Source organism: Anomaloglossus baeobatrachus, chromosome 3 (assembly GCF_048569485.1).
Source record: "Anomaloglossus baeobatrachus isolate aAnoBae1 chromosome 3, aAnoBae1.hap1, whole genome shotgun sequence".
In the NCBI taxonomy this organism is placed as follows: Eukaryota; Metazoa; Chordata; class Amphibia; order Anura; family Aromobatidae; genus Anomaloglossus; species Anomaloglossus baeobatrachus.
Window position 1 is genome coordinate 334,764,422 of NC_134355.1, and position 13,453 is coordinate 334,777,874.

At 42.2% G+C, this 13,453-nt stretch overlaps 1 protein-coding gene across 2 annotated transcripts in view; it reads left to right on the forward strand.

Annotated features, from left to right (window-relative positions):
• Positions 1-13,453, forward strand: part of PREP (prolyl endopeptidase) — a 212,627-nt gene that overhangs the window by 174,269 nt on the left and 24,905 nt on the right. For both annotated transcript variants that reach the window (XM_075340082.1, XM_075340083.1), the window contains exons 11-13: positions 2,267-2,403; positions 7,855-7,949; positions 11,368-11,499. In XM_075340082.1, coding sequence (XP_075196197.1) covers positions 2,267-2,403; positions 7,855-7,949; positions 11,368-11,499 — 364 coding nt within the window. The remainder of the gene's footprint in view (positions 1-2,266; positions 2,404-7,854; positions 7,950-11,367; positions 11,500-13,453) is intronic.

Below are 13,453 nucleotides of genomic sequence, written 5' to 3' on the forward strand. Positions count from 1 at the left end.
ATCTCAAAATGGCAGTTTGGAGAAGGCACCCTTCAAATCTCAGGAACCTGGAGCAGTTTGCCAAAGAAGAATGGTCTAAAATTCCAGCAGAGCATTGTAAGAAACTGATTGATGGTTACTGGAAGCGGTTGTTCGCAGTTATTTTGGCTAAAGGTTGTGCAACCAAGTATTAGGCTAAGAGTGCCAATACTTTTGTCTGGCCCATTTTTGGAGTTTTGTGTGAAATGATCAATGATTTGATTTTTGTTTCATTCTCTTTTGTGTTTTTTCATTGCAAGCAAAATAAATGAAGATAATAATACTGAAGAATTCGTGATTGCAATCATTTTCAAGAAGAAACTGAGTATTATCTGACAGAATTGCAGGGGTGCCAATACTTTTGGCCAGCACTGTACTTACCTTCCTAGCGACGTTGCTGTGGGCGGCGAACAACCTCTTTTTTAAGGGGGAGGTTCGTGTGCTGTCACAGCGATGTCACACAGCAGCCCGCCAATAGAAGCGGAGGGGTGGAGACTAGCTGCATTAACAACACGCCCACCTCGTTGCCGGAGGACGCAGGAACGCTGTTGTTCGTTGTTCCCGGGGTGTCACACATAGCGATGTGTGCTGCCTCCGGAACGATGAACAACCTGCATCCAGCACGAGCAACAATATTTGGGAAAGGAGCGACGTGGCAACGATCAACGATTAGGTATTTCTGATCGTTAGCGGTCGCTCGTAGGTGTCATATGCAATGACATCGCTAACGAGGCCGGATGTGCGTCACGAATTCTGTGACCCCCAACGATATCTCGTTAGCAATGTCATTGCGTGTAAAGCGGCCTTTAGAAAGTGCATATTTCACTTTTTGGCACACGGATAGCTGGAGATATGGCATGCACGTCATAAGATATTAGACATATTGTAATTCCAGCCCACTTTGGGCCACGAGTCATTATTACATTTCCCTAGTTTTTGTGAAGCTTTTCGTGTGTTTTGTTTGTTTGTTTTTTTCTTTGCACCATATTCATCTTTCCATTTGCACCTTCTTTTAAATTTGTTTTATGTGTATTTGCCTTATTTTTAGCTTGCTACTGTGGATGAGATTTAGGATTTCCAGATGTTTGCCCGATTCATCATTTGTAACTTTTCAAAAAGTCACTTTTTTTTCCTTTTAATTTGCGTAAAATTAATGAACGTTTGCGCCGTTATAAAGACACTAACACAAAAAAAGTCAGCAAACAACACAAGATGATAAAGATAGGTGACTTAAAAAAAAACGCAAAGGAGTAATTTGGCCCTCCAGGTTCAGAATGGTGTCAGAAATATTAGTCTTAGACATATCTCTGAATGTAGTGATACTGCTATTTGAGAGACACATGATGTGGGTTGGTACACATATAAGGTCTGTTTACAGGTGGTACAATAAGACCCCCAATCATTAAACTTTTACCAATTGGCTGTCATTTTACTGCCTATGTACACAGGCAGACCAAAGCAGATGTGCACTGAGCGATATATACTGGATCGCTCAATGCCTATCTACTGTATTAACTGAGCAATGGGGGAGTAGATTCCTCATAGTGTGCCTGCTGTACCTCCTCACTGCCACATTAAGAGGAGTGCAGGAACTGTGGCCTGGAGAGAGGCGCTTAGAGGAGCGGGTGGGGGTTAGAGTGTGCTCGCTGACCTCTTTATAGCACTGGAGCCACTGATGGCAGATCTAATTTCCCCAGCGACGCTTCTGCACAATGCTCTATGTGGATATAGCATCACTATAATCACAGTTGTGCTGACTCCGCTACTGCACTCCTCTCACTGTGGCTGTGAAGAAGCGGAGTCTGCACACTGTAAAGACTCTGCTCTTTCCCCCATTTCAGCTTTTTCCCAAAATGAGAAAAACAAACAATGACAGTTATCCATTAACAGAAATCTACATCTAAAAATTATATATGTATATTATATAGTAAAAATATAGGTACGGCACCAGCGCAATTTCAAGGGGGCGAAGCCTCCCAGGCAAAAACCATGTAAAGCTGCCTATCCAATAGAGGAAGATGAAAGTAAATTGAAAGGGACAATTTTTACCAACTTGGCGGCCTGACAATGTACAGAGCCATGTTGTTCCGCTCCATACAATGGCTACATCTGGCTGTGGATGTCAACAGATGATTGATGGGCGGGTCAGGTGTCCCACACCATATTGAGTACCAATCCTAAGGAAAAAGTCATGCATAACAAGGTAGTGACAACACCTCTAAAGTGTATTATTTTGTTTTTCTCCTAGGATTTTTACACTAGCAAAGATGGAACCCTAATTCCAATGTTTATTGTTCATAAAAAGGGCATTAATTTGGATGGTTCACACCCTGCCTTTTTGTATGGCTATGGTGGTTTCAACATATCTATCACCCCAAGTTACAGGTAAGAGTTTTCTATTAATTAATCCATGTTCTGGATGCAGACAGTTGGTATGGTGCATGGACACAAGTGTTCATGTTTTCTCCCGGTATGGAGAAATATATTGGCCACACAAATCTGACTGCCAGATCTTTGTGTTTCATTGATGGCTAATAGTGGCTCTTGACAAATTATGCAATGTTTTTACAATATATATGTACATACTATATATTACATTTAGCAGATCACTACTAAGGCGATTGAATATGTGGACATGTTTAGTATTTGCTACAGGGTTTCTTTTGTACCAAAAACCAGAGTGTTAGCATGAAAAACACTGCTTAAAATAAACAAGTATTTACATGCCATTTTGATAGGTTTTGCTTTTTTTTCCCATTCCATTTTTAAATACCGTATTTTTCGCTTTATAAGACGCACCCCCAAATTTGGTGAAGGAAAAGAGAATTTTTTTAATGTTAAATGGGGTCCGTCTTATAATGCCAGTGTCCATCTAACAAATAATATAGGGTATATGTCCCTCATAACCCCCCATCCTAAAATTGGCCCCCTTAATCTGGATATGGCCCCCTTATATTGGATATGGCCCCCTTGTGCTGGCACACGTTCCCCTGTGCTGGCTATGGCCGCCTATTGATTGCACATGTTCCCTGTGCTGCCTATGGCCCCCTATCGATTGCACACGTTCCCCTGTGCTGCCTATGGCCCCCTATGGATTGCACACATTTCCCTGTGCTGCCTATGGCCCCCTATGGATTGCACACATTCCCCTGTGCTGCCTATGGCCCCCTATGGATTGCACACATTCCCCTGTGCTGCCTATGGCCCCCTACGCATTACACACATTCCCCTTTGCTGCCTAAGGCCCCCTATGGATTGTACACACTCCCTTGTGCTGCCTATGGCCCCCTATGGGTTGCACACAGTCCCCTATGCTGCCTATGGCCCCCTATGGATTGCACACATTCCCCTGTGCGGCCTATGATCCCATATGGATTGCACACATTCCCCTGTGCTGCCTATGGCCCCCTATGGATTGCATACGTTCCCCTGTGCTGCCTATGGCCCCCTATAGATTGCACACGTTCCCCTGTGTTAGATATCACCCCCATGCTGCTGCCCATAGCAAAATAAAACACTCTTTCCTTACCTCCTCCAGCGCTGATCTCCCTCCTGCCTCCCTCTGTGCTTCTGTTCCTCCACTTCCTGGTTCTCGGTGCGGTCATGTGATCGGCACAGCAGAGTGAGATCATCGCTGCATGCCTGATCACAGTGGAACCAGGGACACTGGGGAGAAACACTGGAGGAGGTAAGTAAAGCTTTTTTATTTTAGGATGAGCAGCAGCATGGGGGCCATATCTAACACAGGGGGGGGGCATGTGCGATCACAGGGGGGCGCAGGCTCATATAATATGCACCCCTGCCCCAGCCCGTCACTGTGATGCGGTTTCAGCACCACGGTGATGGACAGCGGCTGTGCATATTATAAGAGTGGGAGCAGGAGATCTAACGCTGCCGCCCGCAGCTTTCACCTGCCCCCAGCAGCGCTCCAGAGCGGACCCTGCAGTATATATATATATGTATATATAGTGCCTACAAGTAGTATTCAACCCCCTGCAGATTTAGCAGGTTTACATATTCGTAATTAACTTGGCATTGTGATATTTGGACTGTAGATCAGCCTGGAAGTGTGAAATGCACTGCAGCAAAAAAGAATGTTATTTCTTTTTTTTTTTTTTTTTTTAAATTGTGAAAAGTTTATTCAGAGGGTCATTTATTATTCAACCCCTCAAACCACCAGAATTCTGTTTGGTTCCCCTAAAGTATTAAGAAGTATTTCAGGCAAAAAGAACAATGAGCTTCACATGTTTGGATTAATTATCTCTTTTTCCAGCCTTTTCTGACTAATTAAGACCCTCCACAAACTTGTGAACAGCACTCATACTTGGTCAACATGGGAAAGACAAAGGAGCATTCCAAGGCCATCAGAGACAAGATCGTGGAGGGTCACAAGGCTGGCAAGGGGTACAAAACCCTTTCCAAGGAGTTGGGCCTACCTGTCTCCACTGTTGGGAGCATCATCCGGAAGTGGAAGGCTTATGGAACTACTGTTAGCCTTCCACGGCCTGGACAGCCTTTGAAAGTTTCCCCCCGTGCTGAGGCCAGGCTTGTCCAAAGAGTCAAGGCTAACCCAAGGACAACAAGGAAGGAGCTTCAGGAAGATCTCATGGCAGTGGGGACATTGGTTTCAGTCAATACCATAAGTAACGTACTCCACCGCAATGGTCTCCGTTCCAGACGAGCCCGTAAGCTACCTTTACTTTCAAAGCGTCATGTCAAGGCTCGTCTACAGTTTGCTCATGATCACTTGGAGGACTCCGAGACAGACTGGTTCAAGATTCTCTGGTCTGATGAGACCAAGATCGAGATCTTTGGTGCCAACCACACACGTGACGTTTGGAGACTGGATGGCACTGCATACGACCCCAAGAATACCATCCCTACAGTCAAGCATGGTGGTGGCAGCGTCATGCTGTGGGGTTGTTTCTCAGCCAAGGGGCCTGGCCATCTGGTCCGCATCCATGGGAAGATGGATAGCACGGCCTACCTGGAGATTTTGGCCAAGAACCTCCGCTCCTCCATCAAGGATCTTAAGATGGGTCGTCATTTCATCTTCCAACAAGACAATGACCCAAAGCACACAGCCAAGAAAACCAAGGCCTGGTTCAAGAGGGAAAAAATCAAGGTGTTGCAGTGGCCTAGTCAGTCTCCTGACCTTAACCCAATTGAAAACTTGTGGAAGTAGCTCAAGATTAAAGTTCACATGAGACACCCAAAGAACCTAGATAACTTGGAGAAGATCTGCATGGAGGAGTGGGCCAAGATAACTCCAGAGACCTGTGCCGGCCTGATCAGGTCTTATAAAAGACGATTATTAGCTGTAATTGCAAACAAGGGTTATTCCACAAAATATTAAACTTAGGGGTTGAATAATAATTGACCCACACTTTTATGTTGAAAATTTATTAAAATTATAACTGAGCAACATAACTTGTTGGTTTGTAAGATTTATGCATCTGTTAATAAATCCTGCTCTTGTTTGAAGTTTGCAGGCTCTAACTTATTTGCATCTTATCACACCTGCTAAATCTGCAGGGGGTTGAATACTACTTGTAGGCACTGTATATGTATGTATGTATATATATATATATATATACACACACCCCCCATATATTCTGCTTATAAGACGCACCCCCTACTTTCCCCCAAAATTTTGGGGATTAAATGTGCGTCTTATAAAGCGAAAAATACGGTATATTAATTTCTAAGAAATTTTCACGGTTTCATCCAGTATAAACACATCTATTTTAAATATTTTATTATTTTAACATCTCAGCCTAGAGGGACATATGGCCAATAAATATCATCTGTCAGAATCATCCAGCAGATGTGTAATGTATGTTAAAAAATCCAGTAAAAAAAAAAAAAGTCCATTAAATATATACATTTGTTTATAATAGAAGACTTTGGGGACAGAAGGTTGACACATGGCATCTGTCATATCTTTTTTATTTGGCTTTGGTGGCATTTTGTGCTAGGCAAGATAAACTTAACGCAAGGCACATCTATATATAACGCTTCCATTTCTGTAACCTAATGTGTGTGTATGACTGGGGCCACATGACTGCTAATGTGGAAATGACAACTTTAGAGCAAACCCTATGTAAAAATGTTGCATCATTTAAAGGGAGTTTCCTACGCTTAGCATTTTAACACCTATACCTGAGGGTCTGACAGTTTGTATACCCTGGGCTCCCAAGTATGGTATTCCAAAGTTTTTCCATTCACTTCTATGGGATACACAAAAACAGCCATTCAGGCATTCATTAAAGTGGTGTTTTACATGTGCATTACTGCTCCATTGACACACACAAATTTTGACACTACAGTTCTCCAGATCATGCATGAAATATGAGTTGGGCTAGATTTATTACGTTTTTTCTATTTGGTGGCACTCAAAGTCCTTTTTCTTTCAAATATAGTTCTCCAGATTAGTAGGGGTCCAACAGTTTGAGTCTCCAGAATGAGTACGTTGTAATTTATTTAGTGGAAAAAATTTTTTAAAGCAAGCTTGTGGAAAAAAAACATATTTATCTACAGACATAATGGTAATTACAGTTTCAAACATGTTCTGCAGTCTAAGAGCTACTATGGTGGACGACGGAGGATGGATACACACTACACATGATCTGGAGTCCCAGTATACCTCACTGAAGCCAGGAAGCTTACACCCAACATCAGTTTAGTGAGCATGATCTGATGTCCCGGGACTCCCGATCATGCATAGTGCGCATTCATCCTCCGCCGGCCGCCATCAAGAGTGTGGTAGGTGTGGCATTGCTGCGCATTTATTAGCATATTAGTATGCCCACAGAGGCATGCTAACATGCTGGCTTCAGTGAGGTATACTGGGACTCCAGATCATGCGTAGTGTGCATCCATCCTCTGTCGTCCACCATTAAGAGTAAGGTATGTGCGGCATCGCTGCACATTCATTAGCATTTTAGAACGCTCACAGGGGTGTGCTAAAATGCTATATGCCGACTAGCCAAGGGAACTCACGCCCTTGCAACTAGTCCCTGGCTCCATTAGCATATGATAAAAGATCTTTAGAAATACTTTTTCTAAAGATCCCTTTATCTATGCTAGTGTATAAAGGGACGGTTAGTCAGGGATTAGCAATATGCACCCAGAACTACTCGTGATTCTGGGTGCATATTGCACCTGACAGGTTCCCTTTAAAGATCCTTGTCGTACTTTATATGGGGCGAATCTGGTGACAGGTTCCCTTTAAAAGAATACAGTATAGATATTGTAGTTGTCTTTTGTTCTTTTCTTCTTGGAAATAAAATACAGTAGATCAAGATAACAACTACAGATAGGTTTCACACTACCTGCACTATATCTTGTAAATATGAAGCCTACATTAACACATCTGTGTGAATTTTACCATCAGTGAGGAATAGACTGTTTTGTTTCTATTGTTTCATCTGTATTCCTTCCAGGTTGCAGTCATTTTTTTTTTATTTTTTTTTTTTTACTGACGAGGGCAACTCACTTCCACGCCAACGAATGGCTGACTCTGATCTGAAAACCTGGATCAGAAGAGCTGCTCTGATTCTCACGAGTTGCATACATGGATCCATGATTTTCAGAGACATATGTACACATAAAACTCTATGGGCTGTGTGATGTCCAAGAAAAAGCGAACAGGGCATGGCCGTGTCATACAGATGTGTGAATGTAGCTTAAGTCTTTATAATTGATATATGTTGAAGACACTTGTAGAATTTTTTCAGAATACTTGCTTCTAAATGGGAAAACATTAGAGGAAAAAATGTAAAAAGTCAGATTCTGAATTTGTCTACATATTACTTTTTGTCTCTCTGCTTCCAGTGTTTCCAGGTTGATATTCGTAAGGCATTTAGGTGGCATTCTTGCTATTGCAAATATCCGAGGTGGAGGAGAGTATGGAGAAACCTGGCATAAAGGTTAGTGGTACTTTTTTACTTTGGAAAGTGTAAGAATTATGGACTCCTTTTGAGACATCTTTTTTTTTTTTTTACTTAAATGCATGTGTTTTGGGTTAAAAATCACTCTTACAGTTGACTTTCAATACATATTTTTGCTTCATTTGCCGCCTATAATGTCTGTGTTGCACTGTATATTGTTATCTACAGTATGAATTAACTGTTACCTCGCCTCATGCTAAAAAAGCCTCTAAAAAGCTCTATGAACTATACCAATGGCAGCTGCCGGCCAATCAGAGGCCAGCAGCTGACATCACACACAGACGTCAGCTGCTGATCTCTGATTGTCCGATGGCTGCCATTTGTAAAGATGCGCATAGAGCTCCTCTGCGTAGTGCCACAAATCATTCAACTTAAGTAAAGCACTGATGATGGCGTGCCCGTGTACCGGGCTGCAATCGTCACGGGGTCTACGTGCCTGTGGGCCGCAAGAAGCAGCCTCAGGGGCCGCATGCAGCCCGTGTACCACATGTTTGAGACCCCTGCCCTATATGTACAAAGTGTAAAAAACAAAAGCAAAACTAAAGAAACTAATACATACACACTGTGGCTATTACCTATATAAGAATGGATACTACCTCCTGTAGTCAACTCCTCTACGTGCTGGCAGGCCTCAGAAATAGATGGGGGCAGAGAAGAACCCAGGCATGATGATTTACTCAGCTTTGTAGCCACTATTCCATGATGTGGCCAATGCTCAAACTTGTGAAAGCTTAGCTCATTCAGCAGGAAGCCAAGAGCAGAGAAATAAAGAGGTTGAAAAGTCAAACTGTGCAAAAAAAAATTTAAAGCGCTCAATTTCAGCATTGATTTTAAGCCTAAAATGCAAGCATTAAGGTAAAATAATTACTAGTAGATGAAGTCCGAATTGTCAAAATATGAAATTTTTAAACTTGATGAACAACACAAAGCTTAGGGGTACTTTGCACACTACGACATCGCAGGTGCGATGTCGGTGGGGTCATGACGAAAGTGACGCACTTCCTGCGTCGCTCTCGACATTGTAGTGTGTAAATCCTAGATGATACAATTAACGAGCGCAAAAGCGTCGTAATCGTATCATCAGTGTAGCATCGGCGAATTCCATAATTACGCTGACGTGACAGTCCGATGTTGTTCCTCGTTCCTGCGGCAGCACACATCACTGTGTGTGAAGTCGCAGGAGCAAGGAACATCTCCTACTTGCGTCCCGGCTGCAATACGTAAGGAAGGAGGTGGGCGGGATGTTTACATCCCGCTCATCTCCGCCCCTCCGCTCCTATTGGCCACCTGCCGTCTGACGTTGCAGTGACGCCGCACGACCCGCCCCCTTAGTAAGGAGGCGGTTCACCGGCCAGAGTGACGTCGCACAGCAGGTGAGTGTATGTGAAGCAGCCGTAGCGATAATATTCGCTATGGCAGCTATCACAATGATATCGCAGCTGCGACTGGGGCGGGGACTATCGCGCTCAGCATCGCAGCATCGGCTTGCGATGTCGTAGTGTGCAAAGTACCCCTAAAAGAAAACAATCAAATTACTCAAAAAAATACAATAAAAAGCAATCAAAATGTCATATCTACATCAAAATAGTATCAATATAAACATGAGCTTGCCATGCAAAAGACATGCTCTCACAGCTCAGCAGACTAAAAAATGACAACGTTTTGGGTCTCAGAAGATAGTGATAGATTTTACAAATTTCCACATTTTTTTCAGCACTTAAAGGGAATCTGTCAGCAGGTTTTTGCCACCTAATCTGAGAGCAGCATAACGTAGGGGCAGAGACCCTTTTTCCAGGATAATCATGTTGCAAAGCTATTTGTGGGGAAAAAAAATCAAAACTTGGGAGTTGCATTTTTTTTTCTGCACAATTCCACTGCATTTGTAATTTAGTAAATTATATGGTAAAATGAATGGTGTCATTCAAAACCACAACTCGTCACGCAAAAAACAAGTCCTCAGGCAGGTACGTGGATGGAACAATAAAAAGTTATGGTTCTTGGAAGGGGAGGAATTAACAAAAGTGAGGTTTTCATTTGTTAGGTAGAGTCACGATCCTAGGTCCATTTGTCTACTGCTGCCTCCTCCACCAGCATTCCAGTCTTGCATCCCAGATGGCTCATGCAGGGGCATAAGAAGCAGTAAGTTCTTCCTCAGTTTTTGACAGTGAGGGTGATCAATGAGTGGAACAGGCTGCCACAAGAGGTGGTGAGTTCTCCTTCAATGGAAGTCTTTAAAAAGAGGTTGGACGGACATCTGTCTGGGATGATTTAGTGAATCCTGCTTTGAACGGGGGGTTGGACTAGATGACCCAGGAGGTCCATTTCAACTCTATCATTCTATGATTCTATGAGTCTGAACCACGCACCATGGCACAGAAAAGGCAGGCAAGAAAGGTGTGGTTCAGACTTACTGCAGTGCTTCCGCATTGGCCATCTTTGATGCAAGAGGACGAAGACTTGGTCGCAGTGAATGAGGCTGCTGGAGGGCATCAGAGTAGATGATTATACATGTCATATGTATAGTCACTTTTTAATGGCAATGTGGAGGATTGTGTTAAAGGGAATCTGTCAGCGGATTTTCTGCTATGTAATCTGAGAGCAGCATGATAGCGGGGCAGATAGCTTGATTTCAGTGATATATCACTCACTGGGCTGCTTGGTACAGTTTTAATACAATCCTTATTTTCTCTGCTGTAGATGTAGCAGTGGCCAGAATGCAGAGCTCTGTATAACCCCTCCCATACCACTGGTTATCAGCTTTGTGGGTACAAGCTGCTAATCAGTGGTGCTGGTCAGGTTATACAGATTAGCCAGACTGGCCTGCACCTGGGACCTAATCAGGCAGTGATAATCTCCTGGTAATAAAACACGATAATATTGAAACTACAGCACACAGGTATGCAAGGAGTTTGTATGTTCTCCCCGTGTTTGCATGGGTTTTCTCCCACACTCGAAAGACATACTGATGGGGAATTTAGATTGTTAGCCCCAATGGGGACAGTGTTGCTGATATATGTAAAGCGCTGTGGAGTTAATGGTGCTATATAAGTGAATAAATATTATTATTATTATTATATAGCTGTCAAATCCCTGGAATCAAGCTCTCCACCCTTATTTTATGCTGGTCTCAAATTTAATGGCAAACACCTGATGATGACTTTTTATATAGAAAAAAAAACGTAATTAAATATTAAAAAATCTACAAACATTAAAAATTCCTCCTTCTGTAAAAAAAAAAAATGATTTATATATTGTATACAGTATATAAAAACAACAAAATACACTAGAATTGGTATTGCTGATGGCATTACAACCCGCTAAACTGAATTAAAGTCAATAGTAAAAAATTAATGTGAAGCATCACTAACAATCTTTTTTTTTTTTTGCCTTTTTAAAGCTGCTATTATGGGTAAGAAACAGAATTGTTTTGATGACTTCCAGTGTGCGGCTGAATATCTCGTGAAGAAAGGATACTCCTCTTCAGAGAAGATTACCATCAATGGAGGATCAAATGGTGGTCTTTTAGTTGGTATGTACGGTACTTCTCGCTTACCCATGGTATTAAAGTTACTTATTATATCCACTGAATCTACTTTAACTCTCTTCCTATAATGCAAAGTCTTTTTAATGACTTTATTACTGTTGCCTTGAGATTCATGTCTACACTTTGACACCACTTTAAAGTGTAAATGTCATTTCATTGAAAAAACAAACAAACCAAGACTATGCTAGTTGTTAGTGATGAGTCACATGGTAGCTAGGATTATGCTTTTTGTGCCATATGACACATCTGTATTTTTTTCTTGTGCTGTTTTAATAACCTTTGAGGGCTGTGTGGGTGTGGCCATTCCCTCACCTCCCATAATGCATTGCCCTCTCTATATATTGTTCTATCCCATATGTATCTCTTACTTATAGCTATATTTTACCTACTTATCTCTCTTTCTATCTATATACATATATATATATATATATATATATATTAGTGATGGGCGAACCCTCCGATGTTCGGGAGCATTGCCCGAACATTTTGTAAAGTTCGAGTCCTGAGAACGTGAACTCGCGTCCGAACACAGAGCTTGGACTTTACAGGTATAGGATGGGGCTTGGGGGGCTGTAAAAGAAAGATTATAATTAATAATAAACATTGTCATTATATTTACGGGTCCCATGGTCCCATGATGGGACTGTTTCCCGTCCAATTCTGCTTTCGGGTCCAATCAGTGCTCTGCCCTCCCGGTAACCAGCACTGACTAAAGTACCTTCCGTGACATCATAGCCATCTTACCAGTCAGGTGTGAATGTTGTATTACCTCGTTGGTTAAAGACTGGTCACATGGCTATGATGTCACAGAAGGTCCTGTAGTGTCAGTGCACGTTACACGGGGGCACAGCTGATGGGCTCAGCAGTGCACTCGGGTGAAGTCTCTGACTGCTTTCAGCTGAGTCTGTGTGAGCAGACATGTGTTTGTCTCCACACAGATGTAGCACAGCTGAAGATTCTCACCCACCTTTGGTACTATGTTGGAGGTGTTTATTTTGGGCAAAAGGTCTTCTGTTTTATTTCTAATAAAATATTTTTTTCTCTGTGTTGTTTTATTTTACTGTTAAAATAACAGACAATCACAGACGCTGTCACATCTGTGATTGGCTGTTAGAGTAACCTGAAACTAGCCCATACATTCTAGCACCTATACACATATAGTAGGGTAAAAATAAATAAATAAAAAAAAAATGACGTAGCACTCTGCTGTATTTTTGATTCTCAGCGCAGATAAAGCGGACGGCTACGGGCTGCCACCCCCACCTACCTGGCTTTGCCTTGGCTGGCAATCAAAATACAGGAAGCCTGTCAATTTTTTTTTTAATTATTTTAAAAAATAATTAAGGGCAGTGCATACCCCCGGAAGTTTACAGGACCTGCCATGACGTCATAGCCATGTGATCAGTCTAACCCAATATCTGTACAACATTCACACCAGACTGGTCACATAGCTATGACGTTATGGCAGTTCCTGGAAGTCAGTGCTGGTTACCGGGAGGGCATAGCAATGATCGGACGCGAAAGCAGAAGTGGCCGGGAGACAGGCTGCAGGACGCGTCGCGGTACCTGTACGTATAATTATAATGTTTTTTTAATAATGTGCTTTTTATTTACAGCCCCTGGACCGAACTGTTACATGAACTTCCCAGAAAGCTCGTGTTTGGGATTGTGTGCATGAACACCATGTGTTCGGTACGAACCCCGAACTTTACAGTTCAGGTTCGCTCATCACTATATATTTACTGTACATATATCATATATCTATCTACCTATTGCTATTTCGCTCAATAGCTATATTTCATGCATTCTCAGGTAGGTACATGAGATATATAATTGATAGATATAATAGAAGATATAATAGACCTACAGATAGAAATAGATGTGCAGTAGATCAATAGGGGCATAGATAGATCATAGATAGATAAGACAGATATCTATA